This window comes from Euleptes europaea, unplaced genomic scaffold (assembly GCF_029931775.1).
Source record: "Euleptes europaea isolate rEulEur1 unplaced genomic scaffold, rEulEur1.hap1 H_4, whole genome shotgun sequence".
Taxonomy (NCBI): domain Eukaryota; kingdom Metazoa; phylum Chordata; class Lepidosauria; order Squamata; family Sphaerodactylidae; genus Euleptes; species Euleptes europaea.
This window is the reverse complement of record NW_026612052.1, coordinates 420,298-439,788: the sequence shown is the minus strand read 5'-3', so window position 1 is coordinate 439,788 and position 19,491 is coordinate 420,298. Positions and strand designations below refer to the sequence as shown.

At 42.1% G+C, this 19,491-nt stretch overlaps 2 protein-coding genes across 2 annotated transcripts; both read left to right on the top strand.

Annotated features, from left to right (window-relative positions):
• The first annotated feature begins 605 nt into the window (after positions 1–605).
• LOC130492958 (olfactory receptor 6B1-like) lies at positions 606–7,523 on the top strand. The gene is made up of 2 exons (XM_056866736.1): positions 606–1,194; positions 6,553–7,523. Exons 1-2 carry the CDS (start codon positions 606–608, stop codon positions 7,521–7,523), a joined length of 1,560 nt encoding a protein of 519 aa, XP_056722714.1.
• A 7,993-nt stretch (positions 7,524–15,516) lies between these two features.
• LOC130493020 (olfactory receptor 226-like) lies at positions 15,517–16,488 on the top strand. Its single transcript, XM_056866794.1, has one exon. It carries the CDS (start codon positions 15,517–15,519, stop codon positions 16,486–16,488), a length of 972 nt encoding a protein of 323 aa, XP_056722772.1.
• Positions 16,489–19,491: the final 3,003 nt, after the last annotated feature.

Genomic DNA, 19,491 nt, shown 5'->3' with positions numbered 1-19,491 from the left:
CTAACAACTGCAGAGTGATACCAACATGTGATGTTAGGGTTGCCAGGTCCCTCTTGGCCACAGGCAGGAGATTTGTGGGGTGGAGCCCAAGGAGGGTGGGGTTTGGGTAGGGTTGCCAGGTCCCTCTTTGCCACCAGTGGGAGGTTTTGGAGGTGGAGCCTGAGGTGCGAAGGGTTTGGGGAGGGGAGGGAATTCAATGCCATAGAGTCCAATTGTCAAAGCGGCATATTTTCCAGGTGAACTGACCTCTATCAGCTGGAGATCAGTTGTAATAGCAGGAGATCTCCAGCTACTACATGGAGGTTGGCAACCCTATGTGATGTAGAGCTCTTATTTGTTACTTGGAAGAAGTGTTGCTTTCAACACAGGATGGTATTTTAATCCTACAACAACCCTGTAAAATAGGTTTGACTGACTTGTCCAGGGCCACCCAGTCAGAGAAAGTCAGACTTGGGCTGAAGGGATCTTTACTGATAAGTAAGTATACCTTTACTCCATGTCATATCATCTCTCAGCATAGACAATATTGCTTTGCTTTGCAAACACCCCCAAATCCTTTCAAATGATTTGATTTTCTCTTGTTCCTTCAGGTCTTTGTGCCAGACATGGAACTAGGAAACCAGACTAGAATCCAGGAGTTTATCCTCCTGGGATTCCCCACCATCATGGAACTTCAGATACTGCTGTTTGTCCTATTCCTTGTGATCTACACCCTGACACTCATGGAGAATATTGTAATCATCACCCTCATCAGGACAAACAGCAATCTCCACAAACCAATGTACTATTTCCTTAGTCACCTGTCTTTCCTGGAAACCTGGTACATCTCTGTAACTGTCCCAAAACTTCTAGTTAACCTCCTGTCAGATAACAAAAGTATCTCCTTCGAAGGCTGTATGGCCCAGCTGTACTTCTTCATAGCTCTGGTCTGTACTGAGTGTGTCCTCCTGGCTGTCATGGCCTATGACCGCTATGTTGCTATTTGTGACCCGTTGCGCTACCCAGTCATTATGACTGCTCGGCTGTGCTTCCAGCTGGCTGTAGGATCTTGGCTGGCTGGCTTCCTCATCTCCATGCTCAAAGTGTTTTTCATTTCCCGTTTGACCTTCTGTGGACCCAACGTTATCAACCACTTCTTCTGTGACATTTCACCTTTGCTCAACCTCTCTTGCACAGACCGGACAGTGGCTGAGATGGTGGATTTTGTATTTGCTCTCATCATCCTTCTAATTCCCCTGTTGGTCACAATTGTCTCCTACGTGTGCATAATAAAGACCGTTTTATGTATCCCCACTGCCGAAGGAAAGAGAAAAGCTTTCTCCACCTGTGCCTCACACCTGACTGTGGTTGTCATTTTCTACTCAGCTACCCTCTTCATGTATGCCCGACCAAGGAGAATCCATTCGTTTAATCTGAACAAGTTTGTGTCGGTTGTGTACACTATTGTTACCCCTATGCTGAACCCCTTCATTTACTGTCTACGGAACCAGGAAGTAAAGGAAGTTCTGAAAAAGATTTTTTCCAGCTTGCGTGGTAACTCCATGATGAGTGACAACTAAGTTCATACAAGCCCGGCTCACAAGGAGCTCACAATGATTTATGCTGAGTTGGGGTGAATGATCATGGACAAATTCCACACCCTCCCCCTCACACTACATACCTAAATTTGTCCCCTATTGGGCTCAGTTCTCAACAACTCATCCAACATAAGTGAAAGTAGAAACAACCTACAAATTACCCGAATTAAAGCTCTGGCCAAACTATTTGGAATTAAATGTTATCTTCCTTTTTCTCTTGTGAACAACTACTCATACTAAAGCAAGGTTCTCCAAGGTCTAGATCAATGTTTTCTGATCCAGATGTTATTAAAATTGAGGGAAAGGAGCATAGAGAAATGAAGTGACCTTATCTTACAAATTGCAAAATCCAAATTAAGCTAACCATGTGAGCTGAAATCACACTTGAAACTAGATTCACCTCCCCTGTCCCATAACTAAAAATTCCTAAGAATCTTTCTTTCTTTCTTTCTTTCTTTCTTTCTTTCTTTCTTTCTTTCTTTCTTTCTTTCTTTCTTTCTTTCTTTCTTTCTTTCTTTCTTTCTTTCTTTCTTTCTTTCTTTCTTTCTTTCTTTCTTTCATCTCTCTGTTAATGGAAAACCTAAAAAAATCCAAGTAATGTCATATTGGAAGTTTAAAGGTATTAGTTTTAAATGTTTTAAATAAAATGGAACATTAAGTTACTGTGCTCTTTCATGACATAACAGTACACTCTATTTACTTCATTGCATTTCAGTTATGTTTGATGTAAGACCTATGCTTGTATTGGGCAACAGCCATTGACATGATAAATGTTCTGTAACTATGTTGGATAAAAGCATTCATTTCCCATTATGTCAATGTTGCTCATTATATTATTGAAACACCTATATGGTCCTTTATTTTCCAAATGTGACTCATTTATTTGTTTATTTACACCCCACCTTTGTTCCCAGTGGAGTCCCATCCTCACAATAACCCTGCTTGATAGGTTAACGTAAGCAATTAGTTTGCTGCCTGACTCAATGAGTTTTTTGGATTAGTGAGTTTGGCCCTCTACTATGGTACACTTGATTTAATATTTATAGTATTTATTACCCTGTGAATGTAACTACATTTTAATTGTAGGGGATTATATGCATGGACAGTGGCATGGACATGTGTACAGACATAGATAGTTGATCTTCTATGGCACTCTTCCTCTAAGGAGATTAGGTGGTATATACTGCATTCTTTTTATCTTCACAATGGCCTTATGAGGTAGGCTAGGAGAGAGACTAGGAGAGAGACTGCAAGTTGTCCATGGTCACTCAGTGCGCTTGGCAGCTAATCAGGAATTTGGATGTGGGTTGTGCCTCATTTTAACACCAGGTTGGTGTGGCCAGAATAGTCCTGATCAGAATCCTTCTCCAAGATTCCTGTGGACCAAATTGTATCAATATAGGGAATAAAGATGCAAAGTGGGAATATTTTAGGTTTCTGTATAAACAGAAATCAGTAGATTTAAAATAAGAAATCTGAATCACTTCTCTACAACCATGTTAAATAGGCACTGGTAAGAATGGTTAATTGCATTTGAGATTTCGGAGGCTGTAAATTAGAATCATAACAGCTAACAGAGTTAGGAAAAAGGAAAAAGGCAAAAAAAAAAAAAAGAATAAAGATCTAGACAACTACATTTGTCAGCCCCTGGGCATGGAAAGAAACTTTTTAATTCCCCTGATAATTTTAAAGGGGGAGAGAATATCTGCTGAATTCTTATGCAACATCTAGATAGTTCTGGCAGGCATATTCCACTTCCTAACAACTTGGTTATTTCTGTTCAGGTAGTTGTAGTGATTTCTCCTTATAGAGTTCTTCCTGAAGCAGCTCATTTTCTGTCAGAAGCAAAGCCTGCTAAGGGAAAGTCAAACGGAATTGTCTTTCAAGCAGCTGTAAATCTTACTGCACAGTATCCAACTCAAACTGGAATGAAAAACTACTAGCCAGCAGATTATGTGAAAAAGCCTGTCGAGGTTCACCTTCAACTCAGGTAAACATTCAGTGGATTGTAATTTGTTTTTGTGGATTCAGTTTTTGAAAAGGTAAATTGTGATCTTTCATTTCTTCTGGCACTAAACGGGATGCTCTCGAAGAGATGAAAGGTGTCAGGAAAGCAGGGATTCAATGAGAGATGCATTGGCCCTAATTCACCAGCACATCATAGACATGCACAAGTTTTTTTCTCTCTTTCTTTGCATGCAGAGTGAAGATTTAATTTCTTTCCCCAAGCACCTGCTATCCAACTCAGTCTTGCAAGCCTCCTTTTGAAATGCAACAGAGTTTTTTTTTTAAAAAATTATTGTTTTCCTTTAATATCTCAATCCAGCTTTTCAACAATATATAAAGTTTCTATTAACATTAATAAAAAAGGAATAAGTGATATTGTTGATAATACATTATAACTTTAAATTGAACAATTGACTTCCCCTCACCCCTTCCATCTGTTTATAAATTTAACACTCTTTTGCATATGAATACTAATCCCCATTTCATATTAATAGTAAAATACTATCAATTCATAAACACCTTATACAATCAAGTAGGATCACTTGGGTTAAATGCAACAGAGTTTAAACAGCTGCAAAGGTGGTTTTGACAGTGGGTGCTGTTTGGGGGAAATGGATGCTGATTTTTCCATTGTACTTCTCCAAATGAGGCTCAATATTTATGCTCTGGAAAAACTGTATCAACACATGTGCAGACTCTTAACTTGTAAAGCACTGCAAACAATTCATTCCTCCTGTTTTGTAGTTATGAGAATACTTTTTCTACCTACACTTGTCAGTCAGTGTGATTCAGTAACTAGCAGTGCAAGCATAAGAACAGTTTCCTGAGAGCAAGTTCCATTAAATAGGCTTGAGTGGGATTCTAAGTACACCTGTTTAGGATTGCTCTCTAGAATATGGGATTAGGGTGGGAGAGATCTACCTTAAAGTCCCCACATAGCCACAAAGTTCACAAGCAGAGCAAATTTACAAATTAACTCCATGGAAGATGGTGTCATCATCATCATTCCTTTATTGGCATACAAACACACTTCAAAAGGTTACAAAAGGAATGGAAAGGTTAAAAGGTGCCCTTTATAAAATGGTTAAAAGGCGGTTACATTGAGAAATACATTTTGTTGGTACTGCCATCTAATTAGCTGTTTGGCGGGCTTTTAAAACAAACTTTAAAAAGTGAGCCACTGTCTCCAATATTTGGGGCGAACAATTGTTCAATAAATAGAAAACGTTAAAAGAATCTGAGACATTCGATCTATTTACCAACAGGGGGCTTATTAGCGCATTACGAGATTCTGTGTAGAAACTACAATAAAATAACAGTAATTGTATAGGTAATGTAAGTGACCTTGAATATTTGCTTAAGCTGTGTGTGTATTAAGTGCTGTCAAGTTGCTTCCGACTCATGGCAACCCTGTGAATCAATGTCCTCCCAAACATCCTATTGTTAACAGCTTTGCTCACGTCTTGCAAAATGAGGGTCATGGCTTCCTTAATAGAGTCAATCCATCTCATGTTGACCTTATAGAGTCAATCCATCTCATGAAGGGAGCATCTCTTGTCCTGCTCCCTTCAACTTTTCCTAGAATTATTGTCTTTTCCAGTGACTCTTGACTTCCAATAATGTGACCAAAGTACAATAGTCTAAGTTTCGTCATTTTAGCTTCTAGAGTCAGTTCAAGCTTGATTTGATCTAGAATCGGGCTTGATTTGATCTTGATTTGCTCAAGCTACTTCACATGATAAAAAAGAAGTTGAGAGAAGTGCTTATGCTGAACTGAGCTGCTTGGATAAATCTTGAGATGGAATGATAATGAACAAATCTGCTTCTTCTCTATAACACTACATGGTGAAAATATTGAAATACACCATGGTTAGTTAAACTCCAAAAATAGTAATAGGGAAGCTTCATGGGGGGAAGTAGTCACAAATTTCAATTGAAATTTTTTTAACATTCAAGTTACTTTCATTAAGTTTCCTCATGTGTATTTCCATTTTTCTAAATGAGAATCTGACAGATCTTCCTGAATTTGAGGTATGCCTCTAGTTTTTAAGGAATGATTATTTGCATTAATCTGGGCAATGGCAAAGCCAAAGTCTGGCAATGGAAAAGGTTTAAAATTCAAAGAATTTCATTCTGCGGGGGAGGGGGAAATTTTATATTTTCCAAAATCTTGTCACATGGCTTATCCCATGTAGGGTATTTAAAACAAACAAAAAAACAAACAAAGTGTTCTCATAAACAGTGCAATTCTATGCACTTGGGGAGGGGCTGTGGCTCAGTGGTAGAGCATCTGCTTGGCATGCAGAAGGTCCCAGGTTCAACCCAGGCATCTCCAGTTAAAGGGACTAGGCAAGTAGGTGATGTGAAAGACCTCTGCCTGAGACCCTGGAGAGCCGCTGGCAGTCTGAGTAAACAATACTGACTTTGATGGACCAAGGGTGTGATTCAGTATAAGGCAGCTTCGTGTATGTTCATGTGTATGCATAGTTACTCCAGTCTAAGCCCACTGAAATGAATAAAAGACATTTGGAGGTGGTTTACCATTCCCTGCCTCTGCATGGGCTGAGAGAGTTCTGAGAGAACTGTGACTATCCCAAGGTCACCCAGATGGCTTCATGTGGAGAAGCGAAGAATCAAGCCCAGTTCTTCAGATTAGAGTCTGCTGCCCTTAACCACTACACCACGCTGGTTCTCTTAACATTTGAGATAGGATTATGAAAACTACAAAATTCAGAGCAAACCTTATGAATATGGAGTGTGTTCCAACCATTGTCACTGAGCTTTGTCAATCTGAAAATAAACAATATGCATGCTGTGTAAGATAGGAAATAAATATTTTTGTGACCTCTGTATGATTCAAGTTTCCTTTTCATTCTTTAAACTTCCTTATTTTTCATGTTTCCTATTTGAATTGACAACTTTTTCTTTATCACCACTTTCTCACTTTTGTACCCCCAATACTACAGACCTATGGATCACAAAAATAAGACTATGGTTCAGGAATTCATTTTACTTGGGTTTCCAACCAGCATGGATCTGCAAGTGCTTCTGTTTGTGACATTCCTGGTGATGTATGTCCTGACGCTCCTGGAGAACATCATTATCATTGCTGTGATCAAAACCAACCCTCAGCTTAACAAGCCCATGTACTTCTTCCTCAGCAATCTCTCCTTCCTGGAGACATGGTACGTCTGTGTGATTGTCCCCAAACTATTGGTCAACTTCCTGGCGAAAGACAAGAGCATCTCCTTTGAAGGTTGCATGACTCAGCTCTACTTTTTCAGCTCTCTCATATGTACCGAGTGTGTCCTGCTGTCCGTCATGGCCTATGATCGCTATGTGGCAATTTGCAACCCATTACGTTATCCAACAATCATGACCCAGCGCCTCTGCCTGCAGCTAGCAGTGGGGTCATGGCTGACTGGCTTCTTGGCCTCTATGCTGAAGGTTCTCTTCATATCTCGCCTGCCATTTTGTGGCCCTAATATTATTAACCACTTTTTCTGTGACATTTCCCCCTTGCTAAATATGTCATGTGAGGATATGACAGTGGCTGAAGTTGTGGATTTTGTCTTGGCCTTGATCATTCTGTTGGTCCCACTCTCGGTCACCATAGTTTCTTATCTCTGCATTATTGGTACCATCTTGCGCATCCCCACAGTTCAAGGTCGGAAGAAGGCTTTCTCCACATGTGCTGCTCACCTCACTGTGGTTGTCATCTTCTTCTCAGCCACTCTCTTCATGTATGCAAGGCCAAAGAGGATTTACCCTTTTGATCTCAACAAACTGGTGTCTGTTGTATACACCATTGTCACTCCTATGTTGAACCCTTTCATTTACTGTTTGAGGAACCAAGAGGTCAAAGGAGCTCTAAAGAAAGTTTTCAGAAGTACTAGGTCTCTCTCCAAAGTTTTAATTCCAGTGACTTATATTGAGTGAGACAGATAGTACTTAACATTCCTGGAATGTCCTTATTTTTATTTATTTATTTATTTATTGAATTTGCTCAGTAAGGACATGTATTTCAAGGGGAGGGATTGGCGCCTGCAGAAAAATATGGGGGGGGGGACCCCCGCCATTATGGTGGTGAAAATGAAATAATTAACAAAATCATTTGTAGTTTGCTGCCCTTTAACGGTAAGCTGAAATCTACCACCTGAGGTGATCAGCCTCATGTTGACTAATGGTAGAACTAGCATGGAGAATTTTAATACTGCATATATTATCTTGTAAGACACTTTTTAGCCAAACTTGTTTCCAAACAGATGCATGCTTTTTTGAGGTGATTTAAAATCAGGGGGGATAACAATGTGTTAGTTGCGTAAATGGATAGGGCTGCCAACCTCCAGGTACTTAGTACAAGAATATGCTTAGATATCTGCAAAAAAAAAAAAAAAAAAATTGTATTGGAAAACCAAACAAACAATAACAGCAAAGTTCTATATACCGAAGTGACAAATCACATCAGTGAAGTGCTATGTACATAAATTGCCATAAGCATATACAGCAATCTAGGCATATATTTTTCGTATCCTAAATACAGGTAGATGTTCAATGGATGTTCATATTACTGAAGAACAGGCCGGATTGCTGGGATACGTTCGTCTCAGCATATTCTTGTACTAATTTCCTAACCTATGATAACAGTACAGAGATGTTTCTTTTTGTTGGTTATTAACCTCCACCTTAACGTGGTGAGGGGGTTTGTGTGTGTCAGGGAAGCTGAAAGCAATACCGTAAGGGGTCTAGACTCCATCAAGGGACTAAACTCCTAGCCGAGTCACTCAAGACAGAATGGTCACAGCTGAGACACCAGACGAAGATGCATCCACCCCCTTAAGGGATCAGTGGCCACATCCGCAGAAGAGAATAGGCAGTTCCAATGGGGATGGTGCCAGAGGAATCCCTGAAGGTTAGCAACTGGGCAGCAGCAGTAGTGGAAGGTGACACTGGCGGAAGATCTTTCGTAGGCAACGGCAGTGCCGCTACGGCTAACCCTGGTTAGTACTGCGCAGAAGAAGGCACTGGTAAACCACTTCTGACCAACCTTTACCTTGAAAACCCTATGATGAGACAATCCAAAATGAAAAAAAGATATAGTGCTGGAAGATGGGATCTGAATAAGGCTGTCAAAGATAGGACATTTTGGAGGACTTTCATTCATAGGGTCGCCATGAGTCGGAAGCGACTTGATGGTACTTAACACACACAACTTGCTGGAGATCTCCTGCAATTACAACTGAACTCTAGGTGGCAGAGATCAGTTCACCTGGAGATAATAGTCACTTTGTAAGGTGGACTCTATGGCATTATACCACATTGAAGTCTCTTCAGACTCCACCCCCAAAATCTCCAGGTATTTCTCAACCTGGAGCTGGCAACCCTAACTATGGAAAATGGCATAAGAGAGAAAACAGAAGCCTCTTGTCCTGATTACACTGCTTGGAGCCACACCAAGTGACCAGCAGTTTTTAAAGGTGAGTCCCCAGAGTACAGTGTGACTATGAGATGGGTCAGGGACCCCTGATATGGCTCACATTACCTGTACCATTTAGATCACTGGTTCCCAACCGGGGGTCCATGGACCCCCAGGGGTCCGCGAGAACTAAATTAAGGTCCGCAAAACAAAGTTATAAACCCATAATACATTAATATTTTCAATTAAAAGTTCTCTATTATAAAAATATATATTCAAATATTATTCTAAGTTTAATGTTTAACTAACAGTTATGATTAAAGTTTATTTTCAAATTCTCTGAATTTTTATTTTGAACCTTGGGGTCCCTGCACCGAACAAAAAAGTCCTAGTGGTCCCTGGTCAAAAAAAGGTTGGGAACCTCTGATTTAGATGCACCCACAGAATTCAAATGAGAAAAACCTGCACATCTGGCTACAGGGTCTCCATCCATTTTGAGCCTGAGGGCCCCTCTGACATGTTGAGAGAGGGTGGTGAGTACCAGCTCCAAAATGATTGTTGCAGTAGGTTGAGCCAAATGGAACATCTTCCTCCTTGCAGCTCCTGGGAACAAGGAAAGCCTGATGGGGGAATGGAAGTGAGCACTGAGCGAGGCAGGGGTTCCCAACCTTTTTGAGCCTGTGGTCATCTTTGGAATTCTGACAGAGTATGGTGGGCATAGCCACAAAATGGCTGCCACAGGAGGTGAAGCCAGCCACAAAATGGCTGCCACAGGTTACCTTCAGTCACAAAGTGAAGACCCTTGAGCTGTGGTGGCAGCTGCTGCCAAACCAGTGTTTTTAAAAATCTGCACAGCCAAGCAAATATCCAATGGCCAATCAGAAGCCACACACACAACACAACACAAGCCTTTACTGGCATATAAAAAGGAAGAGCATACATTTGGATAAAACCGAGTACAAATAAATAGGGCTGTCAAAAAAAAAAATTCGGTACAGTTCGGATTCGGCCGAATTTGACCCTTGTGGATTCAGTACGTGCCGAAGTCCGAACTCCCCCGCTTCGGATCCCCAGTAATTCGGGGGGATCCGGAGTTCGGGGGAAAATTCGGCCCCAGCGCGCCTTCAGAGGGATTCCCTGAAGGCGCGCGGGGCCCCTTTAAACTGATCTGAGCCTCCCAGCTGGGAGGCGCAGATCAGTTTAAAGGGCAGCCCGCCCCCCTTCAGCGGGCTCCGCTGGAGAGGCTCGGGCTGCCCTTTAAACTGATCTGAGCCTCCCAGCTGGGAGGCGCAGGTCAGTTTAAAGGGCAGCCTGCGCCTCTCCAGCAGAGCCCGCTGAAGGGGGGCGGGCTGCCCTTTAAACTCATCTGAGCCTCCCGGCCGGGAGGCGCAGATGAGTTTAAATGACAGTCCGCCCCCCTTCAGCGGGCTCCGCTGGAGAGGCGCGGGCTGTCATTTAAACTCCTCTGTGCCTCCCGGCCGGGAGGCTCAGATGAGTTTAAAGGGCAGCCCGCCCCCCTTCAGCGGGCTCCGCTGGAGAGGCACGGGCTGCCCTTTAAACTGATCTGAGCCTCCCAGCTGGGAGGCTCAGATCAGTTTAAAGGGCAGCCCGCGCCTTTCAGCGGGCTCCCCTGAAGGGGGGCCGAATTGGCCGAATTTATTCGCAAACTCCCGAACTCGCTGAATTCGGCCCCCCCGGTTGCCCGCCAGTTTTGAGTTCGGATCCGTCTGAACAGAAAATCACCGAATCAGGGGAAATTCGGTTGATTTTCAGTTCGGACCGAACCGAATTGACAGCCCTACAAATAAATAAAATTGGATAAAACCATCCCAAATCAGCCATTAAGGAAAGCTACACGCCATTCACGATACCTGATTGCTAGCTGTAAGAATCTTGCCACTGATCCAATTATTTTTGGGTGTTGTGTGGTCATAAGATAGGATGTCCTGATTTCACCAGAGAGCCATTCTCTGTTTACGAACAGTGGGTCAATGAACTGGGATCGGCTACAAGCATAAAAGCGACAAGTGAAAAGGACATGCACAAAGGATTCATTTCACCATTCCCGCAGGGAAAAACTCTGTCCGCAAATAGGATTTTATTAAATCTTCCACATAGAAAGGCAGAGGGTAGTACATTTAGCCTGGCAAGCATATATGCTCTACGCTGTTGTGGTGCAGTTAGACACATAAAGTATATGTCAGGTTCTGACTAAAGTCACCCGAAGAAGGGCTCTTGGCAGGACCAGGCCAAGCTCTGGCTACAGGTCAAGTTCTTGGTTCACAAACTCTGTGTATAGTTTCTCATCCAGTTATCCTGTTATTCACTCAGCCTGCAATCCACAGCTGTTGTGTTGCCTATCATGCCCTGGGAACTGTTATGTCGGAACTGTTTCACTTTGTTTTGCTTTCTTTGCTTTCTCTGGCTTTTAACCATGTATTCTACCCGTGTCATGCCATTAGCAGCCTTTTTCGTTCTGTAGACAGTCAGTTCTTTTAATTTACCCTTTTGCTCCTAATAAAGTATTATTGCTTCAGGACCACCTGCCTGGATGAATTTGCTTTTAAGGGATGCTAGGGGTAAATGCCTGATCCTGACAGTAGAGTGCTCTATGTTGTCTATTTGGCCAAGGCTCCCAACTCAGAAGCTTTACTGGGCAAAAGCCTCAAGTGGCCCAACCCACTTTCTAAAAACACTAGGTGGGCACCAGGAAAGGTATTCACTAGGGTTGTCAACCTCCAGGTGGTAGCTGGAAATCTCCTGCTATTACAACTGATCTCCAGCTGATAGGAGATCAGTTCCCATGGGAAAAAATGGCGGCTTTGGCAATTGGACTATACGGCATTGAAGTCCCTGCCCTCCCCAAACTCTGCCCTCCTCAGGCTCCACCCCAAGCACCTCCCACTAGTGTTTCACGCAGAGAGGAGTCTTCCCCTGTGCTTGCTAGCTGGGAGCCTTTCATTGGTGATGCTAGGGAATGAAGACTCTCTGGATAGAAAATAATCTATTCAACTGCTGAGACACAGCCTCTTCCAGATTGCTCTATTTCTGATTAGATCACAGGGACAATGTCTTGTATACAATTACTGGAACAATACATTCACTAATATCATCCTGGGGAAATGGAGTGGAACTGTCTTCAGAGCAGCTGTCAAGTTCTCTGAACAGGATTCTCCCTTGCTCAGCACTGACACAAAAGAAAACGTCCCAGCAGACAAGGTAAAAAGCTCATTGAAGCTCACCTGCAGCTCATGTAACAGGTAACATGGTATTGGTTTGGGTTTTTTTAATACAAGAAGTGAACGGTAACTCATGAAAGCTCATATTGAAATAACTGTTAGTCTTTAAGGTGTCACTGAACCTATTATTATTATTGCTGTTGTTGTTATCATTGTTATTATTATTATTATTATTATTATTTGCTACAACAGACTAACATGGCTACCGCTTCACATTCTATATCCAGGCAAGGCTTGCTTTTGTTATTTGATGCAGAATGAGGTTTTTAGACCCAGCCCACCAGTCCAATTGCTGCTACCCAGAACATTATTATCAGATTCATTCTGAAAATTAGCAGACTTGAAACAGCTGCAAATGTGATTTTAAAAAAATCCTTTATTAAATGTATGTATTTGTTCACCTTTCTCGCTGAGACTCAAGGTGGATCACACGATATCAAACAGTGTAATCAGACAATATCCAATAGACATTGCAATCGGTTGGGGTCTAATGACTAGGATTAAAAATAATAGACGAAGAAGAGTTGGCTTTGTAAATGCCAACTTTCTCTAAGACTTAAGGCAGAACCAAACCGGCTTACAATCACCTTCCCCTCCCCTCACACAACAGACACCCTGTGAGATATGTGGGGCTGAGAGAGCTCTTAATTGAACTGTGAACAGCCCAGGTGGCATAATGTGGAGAAGTGTATTTTAAAAACAATTAGGATTACTATGATAGAGATGACAATGTAGACTTAGATGTTGATGCCTGGTTCAAATCCCCTTTCAGCTATAAATCTAAATGATTGATCATACTCTTTTTGGGAGGAGGGGAGTAACTAGACCACCTTATGAAACATCATCTTATAAAACAGATATCTACACCTGGGTCAGCCCAGATAATACAGTGTGGTGTAACCAGAGAAAGTTTAATACTTTGCAATAGCATTAAAGGCAGATTTATATGAGGCTGGACACAAAACCTGAGACTTCTTCAAACCAATACTATCACTTTCAAGCCAGATTGCCTGTCTAGAATTTCTTTCATTTTAGTTGTGGCATATTTATTTAGACTCAAACCGGCTTACAATCACCTTTCCTTCCCCTCCCCACAACAGACACCCTGTGAGGTAGGGGAAGCTGAGAGAGTGTGACTTGCCCAAGGTCACCCAGCTGGCTTCATGTGTAGGAGTGGGGAAACAAATCCAGTTCACCAGATCAGCCTCCTCCGCTCATGTGGAGGTCTGGGGAATCAAACCTGGTTCTCCAGATCAGAGCCCACTGCTCCAAACCACCGCTCTTAACACTGGCTCTCGAAAAAAACGATACAGTAAGGGAAATGTATCAGACATGCTATAGCATAAGCAAGGCAGAAAACTGAATTATCAAAGCAGAAGGCAATGCAGTAAAAGCAGAGTGATACATCCAATAAACAATGGAATAAATTACAATGCTTTTTAAAACTGTCTTAGGAAGTTGATGAGAAGAATGTAAGGACACTAAATTTAAAAATACCGCTACCCAAAGTCACTAGGAAAAAAATGGAAACGCACTTAAAACTGGTCAATCGCTTTTAGCTCCAAGCGACCGCAGCTATTATTATAGAGACCCAGAAGAGCCATTTTTAAAATTTTAAGTGAAACATTTCTGTATACTGTAAAAGTTATAATAACTGAAAACTGTTTGGTCCAGTCTTTGTGTGTTATATCCCAAGGGGAAAAAATGAAAGTATTCAAAAATTAAAATATTATTTGATATCTGAAAAAAATATTAAAAAAATGAAAAATAAAAGTGTCCTCTCATACCCATTTAGGGAAAATTAGCTTTCAGCTACAGCGCTCTGGCTCATGCTCAATGTATTACTGCCCCTGAATCATTTGTAGAACATTGCAGAACCTTGATTCCTCACACTGCCACCATAGTGTTTAATTTATCCCTCCCTGCTGTGTAATGTTAAATGGTGATAGTGGTAAGGAGTGAAGTTCAATTATTTCATCCTTAAATAGTAACAGGAAAGCTAGATTTGGGGGAGTGTTGGGGGGGGATTGGCCTCACATTTCAACAACTGCTTCTTCTTCAATTGAATATTTATCTCTGCGTTTCAGTCCCAGTAGATGAGAATCTGAAAGACAATGTTTGCTTTTCTTAAACTGCTGATATGTTTCTATGTTTAAAATGTAGGAAGTGAACATGGTTGGGGGCTAATGGCAGAGATTTAAAATACAAGGATTATGAATTCAATCTGGAGTTTCCCAAACAGTTATGGTATGGCTTATCAAAAACTAGCTGATTGTTTTCTAATGAACTGTCATTAAAAAGAAATCAGCACAGTGGGTGGCAATGTTGCTTAAAAAGTGAGTAGAGATGCACAATCATAAAATTAAGAGATGAGATAAACTATTTCAACAGATCCTCTAGCTCTTAGAAAATCATAGTCTTAAAATGGGGCAGTCATATCCACCTGATTCCGCATCGAATAATTTTGGGAAAACTAAGTTTCCCATGAATGCTCGCAATGGAGTGCTTGCAAGAATTCATGGGAAACTGAATTTTCCCATGACTCTTGGGTATGGATGCGACCATTACAGACTGTGAAAAGTAAGTACTTTTAAAATTATCCTGGGTGGGGGCATTTTTTGAAATAGATCACCAAATTTGCAGCGTAGCTTCAAGGCACTCTCCTTGCATGTACCCCAAAGTCTGGTAAAGTTTGGGCAGAAGGTCCGATTTTATGGGGTCCTGAAGTGGTAAACCTCCTCCTCCATAGAGAAGCATTGTAAACTTTACCATCCATTTCTATGGAGGAGGGAGGCAACCCCTTCTGGTCCCCATAAAATTGGACCCCCTCACACAATCTTCACCATACTTTGGGGTTCATGCAAGGAGAGTCCTTTGAAGCTACCCTGAAAATTTGGGAACTCTACCTCTAAAAATGTCTCCCCCAGAGCTCATTTAAAAATCCCCATAGGGAAAAGCAGAAGCCGAAAAAAGCCGAATATTTATTCAGCTATTTTGGCTATCAGCTATTCGGCTTCAGCTTTATTCCCAGGTTTTGGTATCCAGTGAAACCGAAACCCGACTATTGCCTAAACAGCTAATTTCGGTTGGTTCTTGTAGGTTATCTGGGATGTGTAACCGTGGTCTTGGTATTTTCTTTCCTGACGTTTCGCCAGCAGCTGGGGCAGGCATCTTCAGAGGAGTAACACTCAATTTTGGGTTTATTTTCAGTTTGGGTTTATCGATATGCACAACCCTAATTGTTACTACTGTTTCCATGTAGAACACACCTGCTACCATGGAGAGACAAAACCAGTCCAGAGTCAGAGAGTTCATTCTTCTGGGCTTTCCCACATCTGTAGAATTCCAAATCTTGCTCTTTGTGGTGTTCCTTATTGTCTACTTTTTGGTACTGACCGAGAACATAATAATAATGGTGACCATCTGGATGAACGTCAACCTCCATAAGCCCATGTACCTCTTCCTGTGCAACTTGTCCTTCCTAGAGATCTGGTATATCACTGTCACCATGCCTAAGACGATGGCGAACTTCCTACTAAAGAACAAACATATCTCCTTTGTGGGCTGCATGATGCAACTGTATTTCTTCCTGGCATTAGGCTGCACTGAGTGTGTGCTCCTTGCTGTCATGGCCTATGACCGCTATGTGGCCATATGCTTCCCTCTGCGCTACCCAGTGATCATGAGACACACTCTCTGTGTCCAGCTAGCAGCAGCATCCTGGATGAGTGGCTTCTTCATCTCCATGTGGAAGGTCCTCCTGATATCACAGCTGTCTTACTGTGGCCCCAATGTCATTAACCACTTTTTCTGCGATGTATCCCCACTTCTGAACTTGTCCTGCACTGACAATTCCTTGTCTGAGCTGACAGACTTCATCTTAGCCTTGTTTATTCTTCTGACTCCACTCTGTGTCACTATCCTATCCTACATTTACATCATCTCCACCATCTTGCGCATCCCTTCTGCCAAGGGCCGCCAGAAAGCCTTCTCCACTTGTGCTTCCCACCTCACAGTTGTTGTTATCTTCTATGCTGCAAGCATTTTCATCTATGCCCGCCCCAAAGCCATCTCTTCCCTCAATTCTAGCAAATTGGTCTCAATTCTTTATGCTGTTGTTGTCCCTCTTTGTAACCCGATTATTTACTGCCTCAGGAATCAAGAGGTGAAAGAAGCTCTGAAGAAAACTCTGCTCAGGAAACCAGGGCTTCTGACACAAACTATTGACACTGGAAAGGGGCAAAAATGAAGGGGAGAGATTAGGGTTACCAACCCTAGGAGGGTGCAGCCAGGTTAGCTAGGGTTGCCAGATCCCTCTTCACCACTGGCAGGAGGTTTTTAGGGTGGAGCCTGAGGAGGGTGCAGTTTTGTGTGGGGAGGGACTTCAATGCCATAGAGTCCAATTGCCAAAGCAGCCATTTTCTCCAGGTGAACTGATCTCTATCAGCTGGAGATCAGTTGTAATAGCAGGAGATCTCCAGCTAGTACCTGGAGGTTGGTAACGCTAAGGTTAGCCTCAGCAAGAGGACACAGGGAGGCTCAGATGGCATGGAAGTAGCAAAGAGGTTGCCAGCCTCCAGGTGGCGGCTGGAGATCTCCCACTGTTACAACTGATCTCCAGGCAACAGAGATCCATTCACCTGGAGAAAATGGCCACTTTGGAAGGTGAACTCTATGGCATTATAGCCCATTAAAGTCCCTCCCCTCCCCAAACCCTAGAATAATGGTATCTAAACCCCCATTAAACATTCTGCCTCACAGCAATTTAAAACCACCCCAAAGAGTAACCATTATCAAAGAATACTGCTAGCAAAAAGACGTTTTAAACAGATCTGCCTTGCACAGTTTTCTGTGGGGAAGGGGGCTTCTGAAGACACTCAGGGAAGCCATTCCACAAGCACTGGCAATTTTAACCATCCTGCAAAAGGGGATAGAAATAAAATATTGATGAAAACATCAAATTTCCTGCCTAGACTCATACTAGTCCTGCAAGTGTGCAGGTCCCAGTCCACAAAGGTTTTTAAAGGTCAGTCTGTATATCTGTAGGGTTGCCAGGTCCCTCCCCTTATCGGCGGGAGGTTTTTGGGGCAGAGCCTGAGGAGGGTGGGGTTTGGGGAGGGGAGGGACTTCAATGTCATAGACTGCTACCTCTTTTGGGTTATCCTGCTGTGGAACCAGTTAGCTATCCTGATGTAAGAAATAACTACTATGAAACAACTATGCTGGAAATGATTACATTGATATGGAACTGATTTGCTAAACATTGAATTGAAGGTGGACTGAAGAAGATTTCGAAACGGACGTATCCCCTTCTATTCTCTACGTGGTATTCTTCCCAGTGGTACCGGATGTGGACCATGGTGAAGGCTTTGAAGCAAGAATTATATGAAATGTATTAGGACACTCCATTCAGTGTGTACTACTTTATAGGATTCATTGAATTGTACATTTTAGCACTAGGATAGTATGTTGCTTATATGTTTCATTGTATGATTGATTGTATGTTGTGTAGCATTCATTATATATATATTTTGCACTTTGTTATATATATTCGCTTCTGTGCTGATTGTGGTACTAGTACAGAGGTGTCTTCTTTCACAATTACCTGGAGTTTGGCAACCCTAGTCTGTCTATTGGTGGTGCTTTCTTAATATCTTGAAATATGCTGTAAATGAAAGATTGGAATCTGGAAACAGAAACTCTCTTTGTGATTCATTCTGTGTATATGGCAGATATACATCCTAAGCAATGTATTCTTCCCTTTGCTATACACAGGCACAAGGGAAAATAAAAACTCTCTTCTGTGCATGCTCCTTTCACATTTGGGAAATATTGTATCAGTTCTATAGATTAGAATGTGCCAGCACTCTAGGGACTGGATCTGAATAGAGGAAATGTTATTTTAAAAGAGAACGCTTGCAAGCCACAAGAACATTTCAATGAACTCAGCTCTGTGTAGGAAGAGACTCCAGCTCAGTGGAAGACAACAATAGCTCTGACACAGCTATGAGATGTTTGATGCTTCGAAGGAATGAGACTTTTGAGACATATAAGGAAGAAATGAGGGTCCCATCCCCACACTTTGGAAATCAAGGTGAGAGATCGTCTACTACCACGGTGTCATCACCATGACATATAACAGTAATATCCTTGAGGCAGATATTTAGACCGATTTTCTGAAACAACTACAGGTCTATCAGATTGAGCTAACTGCCAGCGTGGTGTGGAGCCAGCGTGGTGTAGTGGTTAAGAGTGGTGGTTTGGAGTGGTAGACTCTGATCTGGAGAACTGGGTTTGATTCCCCACTCCTCCATATGAGCAGTGGGTGCTAATCTGGTGAACTGGATTTGTTTCCCCACTCCTCCACATGAAGCTAGTTGGATGACCTTGGGCTAGTCACACTCTCTCAGTCCCAGCTACTTCACAGGGTGTCTGTTGTGGGTAGGGAAAGGGAAGGTGATTGTAAGCCAGTTTGATTCTTCCTTAAGTGGTAGAGAAAGTTGGCATATAAAAACCAAGTCTTCTTCTTCTTCTTCTTCGTTCATAGGAATGGGAAGGTGAACAAAACCTTTAAGCCATACCTTCTGCCACTTTTTAACTTTTAGTGATTTAAATAAGAGACCCCTGCAGTGTTCATTTGGCTCTGAAGCTTTGGATGTTGTAGAATGAAAAAAAGTGATGCCTTTGGAGAAAGGCTAGGATTATCTTCTCGTGTCATTTCTGATCCATTTCTGCCTCTGTCGGAATGTGGAAGGGTGCCATGCTGATCGGGACTTTCATATTCTTGGAACCATTTGTTCAATGGTTAATGCAGAGGTTGGAACAAAGAAATAGAATCGGGGCAGGAGGGAGGAGTCCAGTGGCATCTTCAAAGCTAACAAATTCTATCCCAGCATAACAATCAGGGAATGCATATTGTAGATCTTTTTGGTGCCCTGTTTTATTCTTTTACTACACTCTAGCATGGTTACCCATCAGGAATTATCAGCAAATTAGATGTTACATATTCTAGGCTTGATCTGTGTACCTTAGCATATTTTACTTAGTCACATAGTTAACTCCTTAGTCACATAGTAGAACTCCTTGCCCCAGGGTGTGGTGATAGCTGCCAACTTGGAAGGCTTTAAGAGAGGAGTGGACTTGTTCATGGAGGAGAGGGGGTTTCATGGCTACTAGTAAAAATGGATACTAGTCATGATGCAGACCTATTCTCTCCATTATCACAGGAGCATGCCTATTTTATTAGGTTCTG

Excerpts from the sequence above, each read along its gene's own strand:
- LOC130492958 (XM_056866736.1), top strand. The coding sequence starts at position 606 with ATGGAACTAGGAAACCAGACTAGAATCCAGGAGTTTATCCTCCTGGGA. Across the intron at positions 1,195-6,552 it reads AGACCGGACAGTGGCTGAGA|CTATGGATCACAAAAATAAG; the intron begins TGGTGGATTTTG and ends AATACTACAGAC.
- LOC130493020 (XM_056866794.1), top strand. The coding sequence starts at position 15,517 with ATGGAGAGACAAAACCAGTCCAGAGTCAGAGAGTTCATTCTTCTGGGC.